We start from the raw sequence: 15,423 nt of genomic DNA on the forward strand, positions 1-15,423 counted from the left end.
CAGAGACATATAACATGTTGAGCGAGACGTTATTCTAAGTCCATATGAAATTACTTTGCTTGTGGTTGAGACTGTTGGAAAACCGTAAGAACAAAATTGGTATGTATTTAATATTTCAAGTTACATATGTATAGCATATTTACTGAGTAGCATAAGATGCTGCCCTGTTCGTGTACATCTAACGCATGGTCAATTTCACTATCAGGTGGAGATCAGGTTGAGTTATATACATGTACCTTATGGAAGAAACAAAATGTTCATGTATCATTAGTATGCACGTGAGTGAGGCAAACACACTCTACATCAACTAGTAAATCAAAATAGAGTTGTATCTTTTAAAAATAATATAATCTATTTTATAACTGTATTTTACTTGTAATTTATTAGGTTACACTGCTTCTGAAAACATATTGACTTTTTTCATATTGACCTTGGAAAGAAAATTGACAAATTGTATTCACGTTTGTATACCAATTGATTCTTACTGGCCAAATCCATGTTACTTAAAGATTGATCTGTTTTATATCAACTGTGATGTATTTGAACATTTCCGGTAGGGTTACATTAATATCGTGTATATTATTATATAATGTACAGTACTGTATTGTGAGTATTGTTTTAAAAGTATACCACTAAAAACGCAAGAATATGGACACCTCATTTTCTGGTTGATGTTTTTTTATGTCACCTTACAAGTATAACCAAAAATATATCACATGCTTCAGCAGAAATATATCCCAATTACAGTCCCGAGTATATGTAAACAGAAAATCATTGATGCACATAAACCTATGCTCAATTCAAATACAGCATCATTCTCCCTCTTAAAATGTTGTCATTCCCTAATGATGTGTATCGTTACATATAATATCCTACTTTATGGTATCGTTTTACTTTGAACCTTGCCACAAACTATAGTCTTAATCGGAGTTCGGAGTACAATGACTCAAAGGTATGTAACCAAGTGATAAGGAAAACAATAGACTACTACCTAGATTTGATGGCTGATTAACCTATAAATAAACTCCACTAAATATTATTATACTTAGTTCATTTACTAAAAAAACGCTGGGGGTGGGGGGGTGGGGGGGCTAGAAATTGATATTTTCTTAAATGGATTCCTGAAATTACGAAAAGCAGCAGCTGGCACCTGTAAGCAAATATACCATAGAAACGTTGGTAAAGAGAGATGATGTGAAGAATATGTGAAACTGTAAACGACGCTTGTCCTGTGTTGAAAGAGATTCACAGATGCCAACGGAAACATGGCTGAAACGGATAGAATGAGAGGAAAATGTTCAGAAGGTAGCATGATTTATTTAGTTAATGATTTCTGGTTTCTGTCCATGGTTATCGAGGATTATTTCATGGTTCCCTACACACGGCGCGACATCTATGACGCCGATACAAACTGAGAAAGGCACTACACTGACAGCAAAATTTACGTGATGATTTAAATGTTTTACATGTTAACGAACATATTCATAATTGTGCTAACAAAAATTCACGGTTATCCCTATATACTAAATGTATTCTTCCAATGTTATAAAAAGGGAAACCAAAGAACCCGGTCTGAATAGTTCACAATAAACGTATTTTTATAAGACAATTATCGTGAAAGGGAGACAAGGGATATCCCATACTTTGTATTGTTTGTGACGTGATAGTATTGATGACGTCCTAATCTAATGTGCACTCTTCAAAATACACAGTCCCCCGAAGAATCTCAGTCAAGGTTAAAGGCTAAGAGACTTTTTCTGTTATTTGTTTTTCGTTATATATATATATATATATGTGCATGTACCAACTAGGAAGTTTATACAGGTCTAGGGATACAATTACACAGGTATTCACTGAGGATTAAGATCTGTATATATATCAAATGGATCGATACACTTTAAGCCTTACTTTTGTAGTTATTTAAAATGTTAAACGAATCTTGGTTCAACTTCTATATTATTGTGCTATTTTATCCAAAGTATATGAAATAAATAGATCGGCCCGTTCTTTTATGTGCAAAATGAATAACTAAAATTTGACAAACTCAGTTGTCGTCTGCACTGTCATTATTACTTCTTTGCATTAATGTGTATACAGAAGAGCTTAGGTTTACCGATGTATATAAACAACTTTACCGATTCTAAATCATTCAGGTGTAATCCTCAATGAATACCTGTGTTTTGTATCCTAGACCTGTTTGAACTTCCTGGTTAGTAAGCTGTTTTACAGATTAGGTGTTTCACTTATAGCCGACCAGACATGAGGCTTCACCGCTACATATTCCCGCTGGTCATCTGGTCAGTACTGAGAACGTTGACGTTGGCTAAGGCATCAGGTGAGATCTCCTATTGAAATTCATGTAACAGTCACAGCACTGACACCATCGCCCTCATTAAGATATGCAGGCGTTACTTCGTGATTATTTCGTCACATTATTGCATATTTTACCAACCGGCTAAGTCAAATAAGAAAGATTTTAATGTTATGCTACAACTAGAAGGAAATATCTTTAATGTAACCTGACAGGATATCCAAAGCTATTTTGTGTGATTTATCCTACGTAGCCTTCAACAATGTCTGTAAATGCATGGTCAGTGTAACGCTCCGGTGCAGTAATGGAATGTTGTGCATGTAAACCATAATAAATAGCAAGGAGCGCTTGTTAGGTCAGTGTGTTTATAAGTGTATAGATAACACTCAATAATTGTAGAACAGAACATGTCACTCCTCATATCAGTCTGTGGGTGCCAGGTATGGTTTACAATCGCATGGAACACTGACTGATCGGCTGATTTAGCTCTGCGAGTCCTTAAATAGAACCTCGAAATTACGAAAAGCGTTAGCTGGCACCTTTACCATACCATAAACAGGTTAGTAAAGGGAGATCATATGAAGAATATGTGAAAGTGTAAACAACGCTCATTATGTTTCGCAAAAATACACGAGTGTCGCAGGAAGACGGCTGATAAGGGGAAAGAGAACAAAATTGTCAGGAAGTAGAATTATCAGTCCGTAGGTGCCATTTTATAAGTGTTTCAAAACCATTTTACTGTTTATAGTGCCTGTATGTCTTTTTTCTCATGTAACTAGATATCTGCACATAGAATTACAAGTACTAAATAATATAGGTATGAACATTTTTGATGCCTGCTTATGTTTAAAATCACGTCTTTACGGACTTGACATATGTATCTCTATATTAACCCCTTTGAGTGTGCAAGTTGTCCTTTATATATGTATTCGCTGTCGATCGAGCACGTGTGTACGCGGTCACTGAATAAACTTTTGACTATCACAGTGGTTCACTTAAAGGTACATATTATTAGTTATATGGTTTGTTACTGACCTACTATGGAACCAGAGAGGGTCAGTACAATTCATAGGGGGTAAGGCCGAATTTATCGCATCGAGGACTTTTTTATACTCCCTTTTGATACACATTAAAATTAAGTAAACATGTATTTATAAAACTAAGCTAAACTAAAAAAAGTTGGTGTTCCGTAAACACCTGAATCAATGTGTATTATATTTACTCATTGAAAAATGAACATCATCGTTTATTTGATATATCATTTGTAATTTGTGTTCGTTTTGTTTTTTGTTAATTCTGGAAATTTAAATTGTCCATAAACCCACCCGAAATCATTTTATATTTATGTTTACCCTTTCCCTTCTCTCTGTCTTTCACAAAGAATAAAGTCACTCCATTTTAATATGCGAAAGTATGTAAATTCACCAAAGATTTACTGGTATACTCTACTTTCCTGTGACTGAAGTTGACAAATTAGTAGTTCGTGGATTCACTAACAATAAAATACAGGTTCCCAAACGAGTGATAATTGGCTATCATATTTATTAAGCTCGAGTTAGTTCAAATGGTGTACAGACACTAGCTATACCGACTGTTTTCCCATTTGAAACTTTACTACTTACGATAAACACATAGAAATGTAAAATATGGTATCACAATTGAAAATGACATCGCACAGTATTGTAACTTGATGTAATAATTGAAATACTGTCCAGTGTAATAAGGTCAAGGGTGTTACGTACTAGTGGGTCAGGAAAAATGTTAACCAACTCCTAGTAAGTTTATTCAAAGAGTCGGAAGTGAGGAAACCTACAGTACTTGTGGGAGAAACAACTTTCATAAGTTCTTATTCACTTAATATAATATATTGTGTTAAAAGAATTCAACACTTCGACATTATTAGGGCTTTTCTCCAACTGGTGTAAAGACCTATTGTTTTTGTTATGTTTCTTATTATTCTCATTCTTACTATTCTTCTGCTGTTTTGTGGAGTCTGTATCTTTTGATTGGTAAAATATAAGTTTATAGTCTTTTAAGTATGTTGGTGGCCAAGGTCAGAAGATGTTTCATGAACATTTCCAAGTAGGTCAAAAATCCAATATAGCCGCCATGACGTCATAGGTTAAAATCTTTAAAACCGCTATAACTCCAGAACCGTTGGTTGTACAGAACTTGTGCAATGATATCATTTGTAGATAATTTCCATATTTAACTTTTTTTGGTTACATGTTAACACAAAATATTTCAAATAAAAAAAAGCTCGCTGTTGGGTCAAAGGTCACCATTTTTTAAAAAACATTCATTTTTCATTGTTTTTGAAAAATACTTCTACAGATCGATGGAGGATGTCATTCCGATGAAGTTGATGTTTGAAGTTTTTCTGTAACATTTCCCGTTAAGGTTGTACTCCATTTTGAATTATTTCCTTTGATCTTTTAAAAATTTCGCAATATTTTAAAACTAGTTTTACTCCAATATCAATGACAAATATGTGGTTTAGTTGTTATGGAAAAGATTTCCCCAGATGTCCTCTAACCTTTGGTAACATTTTCAACTTCATCGAAAAAACAAAATAGCCGCCATGACGTCATAGAGTAAAATCTTTAAAATCGCTATAACTCAAAAACCGTTGATTGTACAGAATTTGTGAAGTAAATTATTCGTAGATAATTTCCATATCTAACTACACTACATGTTAATACAAAATATTTCAAATTAAAAAGTCAAAGTTAAAATGCACTATATTGGGTACCAACCTTAACCAATCTTCTTTTTAAGTTTCACATGGTCTAGAGTCTTGATATTTAAAAATAAAGATTCTGAGATGTCGATGTATCAGGTTTGAAAAAATGGTTGACATTGATGAAATATCAAGGTCACAATCAAGGTCACAAACTTCCTATGTGCTATTTCAAGATAATGACTTCAAAAAACTTCTTCTAAGGTTCTACAAGGTCTGGAGTCCTACTGTTTAATATATTAACATGGTCAGATGATTGACTATCAAGTTTGAAAAATGATTCCATGGTAACGATCACTACATCGATTACTACGCACTCTTATTCTTAACCTTTGGTACGGTTAGACAGATATTTAGGCATGTAATTGTATTTCCACCAACAACATTGAGATGATAGTAGTTTTTTTCGCCCAAAACAAAAATTCCGAATGAAAGTTAAAGGTGATCTCCGCCGTTTTGTCCACGTTTTAGTCACGTTGGTAGTATTACTAATTTTGGTTTATATTCGGTTTACATAGTTACATTGCCGCGCAAATATTAATATTTTAAACTGTTGTCCTTGTTGTTACGTACCCTTGTTACAAAATAAACGTCGTGAGAAATCTCGCATCAAACATATTCAACATGTTTCTTTAGTGCATACTGAATCTTTTTTATGTATCCCAATCGATTTGTATAGTTCATGTCGGCAGTGAAGGTTTCTTAAGCGTCAGGTTGGATTGCACATGTATTTGTTTTTTGCGTTAGCATTTCAACATGAAAAGCCCCGATCAGGATACATTCTTCTTAAATTGCGTCAATTTTCAATACAACAACATTCCAGTATTGCCTTAATGAGATATTATCAAGATTTTACCTAAAACGATATATTGATTAAACAAACGTAATTTTTAAATCTGCGTCACGTAGTTTATAATACGATATTATGTCAAACAAATGTATCTTTAACGACTTTGGCATGCGTTGGTAGTATACAAGTGTTGTTAGCTCAATATATATGTTTAACCTTGATAGGAATAGTTCTGCAACCTTAATTTTACAATTTGGCATTAAGGAATTAAAAAGCACTTTTCCAGTAGATGGACACAAACACAATTTTATATTCTGTCGTCTATCTTAACATTTACTTTGTTTTCAATACCTTTGTGTATAATGTCGATTGCCGTGCCAAAATGTGTTTTCTTTTCCATTTCAGTAAACACCAGTCTTGATCCGAAAGTCACGACAAGTCAAAGTTCAGAGTATGATGACGTGCACACAAGTACCAAGGTAGTGGATGGCTGTACTATCCAGAGGCACAATAGTGGTTGTTGCTCACATACACAAGCGACTCCTGCACTTTATGAAGCTTGGTGGCAGATTAGCCTTGGTGATCAGGTCGTCATCGAATACATCCAGATATATTACAGAGGTGATGTAAACAAATAGTTACTCTCTATAAACGCTTACATAAATAGAAAGTAAAGGAACTGTATAGTCATTGCGTAACCATATCAAACCTTATTAGTGAATTAGTGTTGTGTTATGTATTAAAATAAGTACGTTTGTTCAACTACACACATAAAACTGTTACTTATATAATTCATAAAGGAATTACCTTATTCCGGTTTATTCCTCGTCAAAGCCAAATGCGATAGTTTTAGATTTCCGTTCGCGTCTTTCGACTCAATAAGTGCAGAGAAATAATGCTGGGTTGTTACTTTGTTAGTTAATAATCAAGTGCCTACAATATCCTAATTTGGTTTTGAAACGAAAGGAACAAGTGTAATCAGTATGTAATCGATATGTCTTATACCATAGTATCCATTTCAAAACGTTAATTATTTTTTCATAATTAGATACTATTTACTTTTTTTTAATTACCAGTCAATATTTCTAACACGTGGTTCTATGAATATATTACGAAGTAGAGTTATAGTTACTTGGGCTCTGGAACAGGAGTAACTGTACCTTAAAAGAGACGTTGTAATTTTGAAGATGAATCAGGGATCTGCTTGTTTTTTTCTCCAAACTAGTGTTATCTAGTCTTCTAAATATGATACCCAAATACATTACGTTACATGGCAAGTCTTGTTTACGTATCTATTTCTTACCTTAAACTGTCCTTGTGACCACAATGAACCGTTGACTCCGATATAAAGTAAAACTGACATAAGCGTGTCTTAACAAAATTACAAACATAACAATACTTCCTCGACTATTGCATGCCCATTTCTTGAGCTGCTTTCCCAAAAGTGTTCCGTTTTTGGTATTGTCCCGGTTTAGGTACATTGGCGTTATATACCAAGGTCATTCGCAGCTATAGTTCTCCTTTACTGGCTGTGTAGAAGCACACCGGCAACAAAATAAGATTGATATGGAAATGCAAAACCATAATAATAATAATAATAAAATTATCTGGTTTTAACAGCTTGTGAACATGAAAACAAAGGCAAAGTAACTCAGATTGATACATTTTGTAAATGAACTTGATAATTACCTAGACATGTTATAAACGTTGTAATTGAAAAGTGTTATAATTGTTGTAACTAGTCATCTAGCTGCTTTATAACAACGTTAAATATTATGATAAGGCATTTAATGTTAGGTTCATTTACACATGAAGATAAAAAAGCCATTGGTTTTGCATATATATACCGGTAAAATTTGTTATCGCAGTGGTACTTCCGACTTCAAAACTACAACTAGTTGTTTTCTTGATGACACCAGTATTAATTCCTGGTTGCAGAAGAAGTTAATATGGGTGTGGACACTTTTAATAACTAATGTACAAGTTCAAAATATCCAATTTATATCTGAATCCCGATGTTAAAGTCGGGTCTTCATATAGGACTCATTAAGAGATTGTAATCGTATACCATCTTCTAGGAGGCTAGTTGGACCTAAATGTTTAATAAGCTCCACTATAATCGAGTGTGGTCTACTCCCAAATTTATAAAAAAAACATTATGGATGCAATCAGATGTCATTTCTTTACGTTTGTCATATAAGATTTTAGTGTGAAAAACACTAACCAATCGTGTCTAAAATGCTAATGAAATATGCGCAGTTTCTATTATCAGAGATAACAAACAATCAAAAATTCAGTTCAAATTGTTTTAATATTCTTTCAACAATTATGAATAACCCTATACAAAGGCCAATAAACTGTGATACATCTATTGTCTTTATGCTATGTTTGGCGAGTGTGGACATGGCTTCGTCACCAAAAGGTTACCACCCAAAATTGGGCTTGGGGCCAGCTCAAATAAACTAGATAAATGTGTGACAAGATCTGTCAATAGGCTATATAAAGAACTGACTCTGTGGGCAACCGTCATTTTGAAAATTTTGAAAATTTAAAGAAAAAATAAACACTGCATACTTATTATTCCTGGTGGCAACCTCTAACCCGCCAAATGACAATGTTCCTTTGTTCAAACCATAAACAGTAACTTCAGATGAAAAAGTATTGTCTTTGAAATATGGTTGATGAAGCCATGACGATTTTGATCTGCCGACGAAAATGATGCACCATGAGGCAAATCCTGAAGCCCTCACCTGCAATACAAAATAAAAACCCAGCAGAAACGACAAAATGTTTGGGCTGGTCGGTGGGTGATGTTTTGAACCGCTCTCATACAGCTCTTGGCAGGGTCTGTGAAGATTGTGTGTGATAAGGGGAGATAACTCTTAGCTATGGTATTGAGAAGGACGACAGCTCGGGATCTGGTTATAAGGCACAACAACACCAAATATCTTTGTACTCTGACAAACAGATTTATTTATTATCAAATGAATCCCATTAAATTTCAACTTAAGTCGTCGGAAGTTGTACAAGCACAAAATCTTACATTAATGTCAGAAAATATTTCACCAAATTTTAGTGCAGAAACGAAAAGCGGGCAGGTTGACGGACGTACGGAAAGATACACCGTTAACTGTATATTTACATATGGTAAGCTTTGAGATACAATCTCATGTATTTATATTATTCAATATTATTGGTAAACGTTTTGATATTTGCATATTTTTATAGCATCTTATCTTTCCACCAGTTCCAATGTTGATTGTTATTTTCTAATATTGGCGGTAGGTATATACAGAATGTTCAAAGAGTAGATCCGTGAATTTTAATCGATAAGTATAAAAAAAATGTAATTAATCATGTTGTCTGTTAAATTTACCATAGAACAGTTGATACCCTCCATTGCTTGCTAATTTGTTCCTTATAATGTTTTATAGTTATTTACTATAAAAATTGTATAAAAAATTGTCATAAATAATTCTCATTGCAATTTTTCTACTATATGATCGTCCATATATAAGAAAATATATGATCCACATGACGTTTATTTTTCCTTAACTTATTTTCCGTACTGAATGATGCAGTTCGATTGAATGTTCAACATTCATCTTTTCTAAAAGAAACATCAAGAAAATTCATTACAGACACTGGTCGTTTCTTTTTCAATCTAATCATTTGTACGTGTGTTCTTGTTGATCTTGTCTACTTCCCTGATGTTCCCAACACACGTTAATATGGGTGTATTGACAGCGTGCCTTTTTTTGTGACCAGTTCGTGTATGACTCAAATAACGACATTTTGCCATATCAATATAACTATATATTTCTTATGTCAATAAGATGTGTAGGTTCTGTTTTGTCACTGTCAGGAGGGGTACATGTATCATGTTGACCAATATCCATTATTTGTAAGATATATACAATAGAATATTCCTAAATAAATGTTCATAGGTGTAAAACATATAAAACAAAAAATACTCAAATGACATTTTATGAAGAACTAACAGATACATTTCGTAGTTGAAGCAATACACAGTTTAAAACAAATGATCTGGACCTAGATATTAAGGGTCAATTATGTCATAATACTGTAGTTAAAATCTTATGGTACTTAAGGGTCTAGGGTAGTAATGCTAAGTGTTTTACTTTCGAAGATATATTTTTTGTTGCCTTGAGTGAATTACCTTAACCAGTGTGGAGAGTGTCACAATTTAGTTCGTCAACTTTCCCAAGAAAGCATTGGAAGTTTATAGAATGAAGCTGGTCTGTCTGTACTGTTATATGTACCTTGACCGCTACAGAAGTGGAGTTGTGATATCAAACAGTATTGAAAGGCAGGTGAGCGATAAATGCCCATTTGATCTCTTGTCAAACACTCTGGATATCCTGTATTCATAACAACACATTTGATTAATCGTAGTCACATTCTAAAGGCATTTCCATATGACAAGGTTTATTTGAAAACAATTAATCAGATTCACTTTTATTGTTTATCTCCCATAATCTCAGACAGTAGACAAATTCTAAGATAAATCGGACCAAACTATTCGGGGATACATTTCATATGCAATTTGCTAAAGATATTTCTATCAAAAATAAATAAAATGCATGATAATGGTGTTACTGTAGTGTTGCAGCTTTCAATTCAGGTAATAGAAATCATTAGCTAAATGCATACATTTCAAGGGAAAACCTTCATATCTCTGATATCTTTTTTTCATATTCATTTTTAACAGATGAAATTGTTGGAATTATTTCTGTTACAGAAATATTCAAATATAGGGATAAATGTCTTAATATGGGAGATTATTCAGAAAAAAACACTTCACGTATCTGTTGCTAGACAAACGTTGTAACGACAACATCAATAAGTTTCCCGGAAGAAATCGACAAGAAACACGGTAAATGATGAGGAAAGACTTAGCATTTGTAATAATAGCAGTATGCATTCAAATGTATTTAACCGTTCAATTTTGTCTGTATTATTTTACAGCTAAAATCAGCAAAAAAGTAGATTACATTGCAAACAAGTTATAAAGTATAAGAAAGAAACAATTAAGAAATGGTTACTGTAGTCCGACAGGATACATATTGTTTCTTATGGAATGAAAGCAGCAACAAAACAGAATTGTTTTCCAAATATCAATGTATTTAAACTTGTAATTATCAACATTTCTTTTCATTCAGATGAAATATATCAGCAAAAAGCTCGATTCGCCGGTTATCAAATATACCTGTCAAATACAACAGGTTTGAGAAACAGTGGCAGATGTTATACAGACACAACTTCTACACAAAATATGGTGGACCTAACTCCACGACTTACATCATGTACAGGCAACACCCGATACCTGACAATTTACGTCGACCGTCAAACACTAGCTTACTCTTGGTACTCTACACAAGCTATACTGGAGCTCTGTGAAGTACAAGTTTATGGTGAGTATATCCGAACGGTAGTTTGATGTCAACCACTGGTACATCATTTGAAGTATTCAGTCTCCATTATTTTGTAATGTGTGTGTTTGTCATTCGTGCCCTGAAAACTTAAATCAACGAACTAAAGATTTTGTTTGAGAGAAATAAACTAAATTGACAGGAATGAAACATAGGAACATTATGTGTCAAAAGCTATCAGACTGATGTTTAATCACACGATGTTACGTACATGTTGGCGTCAATGTTTTGGAAATCTGCTTGTTCAGATAATAACTTTGATATTATAGAAATTAACAACATTATGACAAATCTTGTACGAAAATCATATCACCATGTTATGCAAAATATCAGAGTAGAATCAAATGAGTGTATTTTTCACACGTGTACCTATTGAATATCACGAGACATGTACATTTAAAAAAAAAAACTTGACTGGGAATAGTACCTGCCATTTTTAAAGACTTTGTTATGTTCTGGCCTGGGGACAAAACCAATTGCCTTCCTCACCTGAACGAACGTTAAACTTTAAAGCTAAAGGTGAGGTATTGTCCAGCAAGGCGCTATGGAATAAAATGTAGCTAGAAGTAGTGGGAAATGTAAAGATTCCAAATATTGCAATGGTGCAACAGGTTTATTTTGGTCGCTCTTGCGACCTCAAATAGAGGACACTAAAGCTAATCCCAAATTCTGCAGAGGTTTTTCACATCAATCTCCTCTTACGGCACATGCAGTGGTTAACAGCAAGTGTATTCATTTCTTGATGATCCCCGATCTGCAAGGGTGTCCCCGATCGGACGTGAAAAGATGTTAAATCACTAGCCAAATCACGATGGTTTTTCTCCGGGTAAACCAGAGTACCTCGCGCATAAAATAATATAGCTCGTTTAAGAAGGAAAGGATTTTTGTTCATATTGCATCAAAAGAGATACAAATTTCAGGTTGTGCAGTAGGGAAATATGGTGACGGAGATTGTGATTCAAACTGTGATACAACCTGTGTTAGTAGCCTGTGCCATCCTAACAGCGGTCAGTGTTCATGTAAGTAAATATATTTTGAGTCGATTTTTTAATTTTTATAGACTAAAGTTTTTATCGATATATATCAAACAAATGTGAAAATTGACAAAACTCCAGTCAATTATACAAAAATGTGTTATTCACAAAAGAAGGCGTTGCGTTTTGCACAAATATTGTCATTGTTTCCGATATTCAGGGTTACTAGACACCTGGAGAACAAATACATTGAAAAGTTTGTCATTTACGCATTTATTTATATATCATTAGAATATAAGATATTTTCTTTCGTTGACATAAAATTACATCACGAATGTTTACCATTAAGATGTTTACTATTGTTTTTCTTCATCTCATTTTTTCTTGATTTTAATGAAATGCCATTGCCTTTAAAAATATTATACTAACTGTCATTAAAACTACCATTTGATAATTGCAGTTTGATACTTTGAATCAGCAGTGATTACTTAATAACATATCATACACAGTAACGTCTTATTATTTGTAGACTGTGCGCCGGGATTTTATAAGTCTGGGCTTGTTTGTACAGCATGTTCGACAAATTGTTTGAATGGCGTGTGCAATGTGGAGTCCGGTCTTTGCTCAGGTAAGTAAAAGGTCATAATACTGGTATCTAAGATTAAAACATAATAAATGTTTGGGTGATTTTATGATAAACATGCAGTGATGTGTAGATATACACGGAATTACGTATGTTTACTCCTGCTCGCTAAACTGATTTTTGTATTGCTTTCCTGGAGTGTCTCACTTTCAGCCATTACTGCGACTAACATTACAGTACCAGGACACATGTCATCATCTTAATTACTTTGTAGTGTAGTTTATCTATATATAAGTGAAAAATAAATTGAAATTGTAGTAATGAATTTTGAAATACAATTATTATGACACCATGTAATGGCGATCGATGTGATCAATATTGGCCAGCAAAGTACGTCATTTACAAAATAAACAAGATTATGATGTTTCAAAGGTATAAATCATACACTTTATATTTGAATCAGTCAATTTTGTTTTAGTTACAGTAACTTACCGATAGAAACTGTTACGTGTGAATCACTCTACATTTACTATAACGTTGTTTGCGGCTCTGGATGAAAACACATCATAACGCCCGTGCGCTACCAAAGCTGTGTCAATCACATTGACTATTAATGGCATTTCAACGGAGTTCAATGAAATATACATTGGCTTATATCTATACAAATATCTTAGGCACCCTTTTAGTACTAATTTGATAATTCAGAAGAATTTCCTAGAAGAGATGAAAGTACTTAAGATTCGTTGTTGAGAAGTTTTCTTCTTACATTATATATATATATATTATTTTGTAATATTTTCTGAGAGCTGTGTTATAGTTAACTTGTATTTTTTATTGATAACTTGGATGACATATTAACCGATATTTTCAGAATGTGAGGTTGGATTCTATGGCGGTTTTTTCTCACATCGCAACATTTCGTTGCTATCCCGAATTATCACTAACGATTTACCGCACATTGATATTGATATGAGAAGTCTGTGAATTTGTAAATGAATGGTCACGCCTATACAATTGATGTTATCGAATTCATTTGGCGATTTCAAACTAAATTAGTTCTCCTTGTACAACAAATGTTGTAATATAAAAGTTATCTCTATAATAAGTAATGATCCTTACTTTCTTAATTCATTGTTTGTAAAAATATTATAATGTTTGGTAAACCAGCATGTTTGTGGGTGGGCGTGCGTTTTTGTTCCTTACGTAGCAAGGCACAAAGGCTTATAGGTACAAAAGCTTTCCTCTAATACCTCACTTCGTGTATCTCGTTTTACATGTACATGATCATTTTCAAAACCAAAAAAAAAAATGTTCACGTATACCTCATTTTAATGTTGTATTGTTGAACAATAAGTGTCCAAAACGATGTCTTACCGTGTCTTAAAATGACCCCGTTTTAAAACTGTTCGCCAAGAAATGTTCAACATTCGTTTGTCATAGTAAGGACTTGCTTATCAAACTCAATTGCTGATGCATTGAAGGTAAATGACTGTTTGCAGAATGTGTGCCTGGTGTGTATGGCCCCAACTGCACTCAGACCTGTTCTGTCAGCTGTCAAGACAAGTGTGAAAGAAACACCGGAGAGTGCAATGGTATAGATATTTGTTTCTTGTTTAAAATAAATCACATTGAATATGAATGTGAATTTCATAAATATTTGACTCGAGTTCTGCTCTAGTTGTTTAAACACATAACAAGGAATTTACATTTTAACTTTTTTATTTCAGCAACTGTATACTATAGCGTTATGCGTTCCTATAAGTTCCTATGTATAATGTACGTTACCTGTCTTGTCTATGTCACGTGATGTTCGTAATATTTATTGTTTAAGTCACGTGTTGTATGTTACCTGTAGTGTCCATGTCACGTGATGTCCTCTACCTGTGTTGCAAGCATGTATAAAAGTGTGTATGCTAGTGTATCCTCTTGGTTTTATTGGTCAGTAGTCTGTGTATGTATTTGGCACCAAAGCTACTGATTCTGCACAAACACATGACGTTGAATGGACGTGTAAACCATTGGGACAAGATACTGGAGACATTGAAGTATTCGGTTTGTACCATTATGATTTTAAAAACATGATGGTAAGCATATTAATTCTTGCTGAAATTAACATTGTACAAGTTAAATCAATAACTAACTATTTACTCATCTTTTTGAGAATCGACATTTTTTTCTAGAATAATATCAAAGTGATTTAATGTTCATGCATTTAATCATATATTTTATTTATTTTTACAGTTCTTGATCTGGACACTTATTCTATTGAATATATAGAGTCAGGTAAAACTGGTCATTTTAATACTTTGTAATATGCATTGTCCAATTTAATATAATGAAAATATACTGATCAAAAATTAAATACCTGCAATATTTTTAATTACACACGTGTTTTCCGGCTTTGTTTGATGTATATTTGTGCGCAATGTACGGATGGTGTTCTTTATGAGTTATGTGTGAATACACAACCGTGCTTACACTTTTGTAATCGTATATTGTGTAAACATAGGATTCATCGAAACATAACTTTACGAAATCGATTGTGATTTCAATTTATAATGAGTTGTACACT

The 15,423-nt window shown here is 33.4% G+C and overlaps 1 protein-coding gene across 1 annotated transcript; it reads left to right on the forward strand.

Annotated features, from left to right (window-relative positions):
* The first annotated feature begins 2,229 nt into the window (after positions 1-2,229).
* On the forward strand, positions 2,230-15,011 carry LOC110455867. Its single transcript, XM_021506279.1, has 6 exons — positions 2,230-2,335; positions 6,247-6,462; positions 11,025-11,276; positions 12,215-12,313; positions 12,798-12,896; positions 14,351-15,011. Exons 1-6 carry the CDS (start codon positions 2,260-2,262, stop codon positions 14,527-14,529), a joined length of 921 nt encoding a protein of 306 aa, XP_021361954.1. The 5' UTR covers positions 2,230-2,259; the 3' UTR covers positions 14,530-15,011.
* Positions 15,012-15,423: the final 412 nt, after the last annotated feature.

The sequence above is a fragment of the Mizuhopecten yessoensis genome, unplaced genomic scaffold (genome assembly GCF_002113885.1).
Source record: "Mizuhopecten yessoensis strain PY_sf001 unplaced genomic scaffold, ASM211388v2 scaffold8389, whole genome shotgun sequence".
Taxonomy (NCBI): domain Eukaryota; kingdom Metazoa; phylum Mollusca; class Bivalvia; order Pectinida; family Pectinidae; genus Mizuhopecten; species Mizuhopecten yessoensis.

Excerpts from the sequence above, each read along its gene's own strand:
- LOC110455867 (XM_021506279.1), top strand. The coding sequence starts at position 2,260 with ATGAGGCTTCACCGCTACATATTCCCGCTGGTCATCTGGTCAGTACTG. Across the intron at positions 2,336-6,246 it reads GACGTTGGCTAAGGCATCAG|TAAACACCAGTCTTGATCCG; the intron begins GTGAGATCTCCT and ends TTTCCATTTCAG. Across the intron at positions 12,897-14,350 it reads GGAGTCCGGTCTTTGCTCAG|AATGTGTGCCTGGTGTGTAT; the intron begins GTAAGTAAAAGG and ends GACTGTTTGCAG.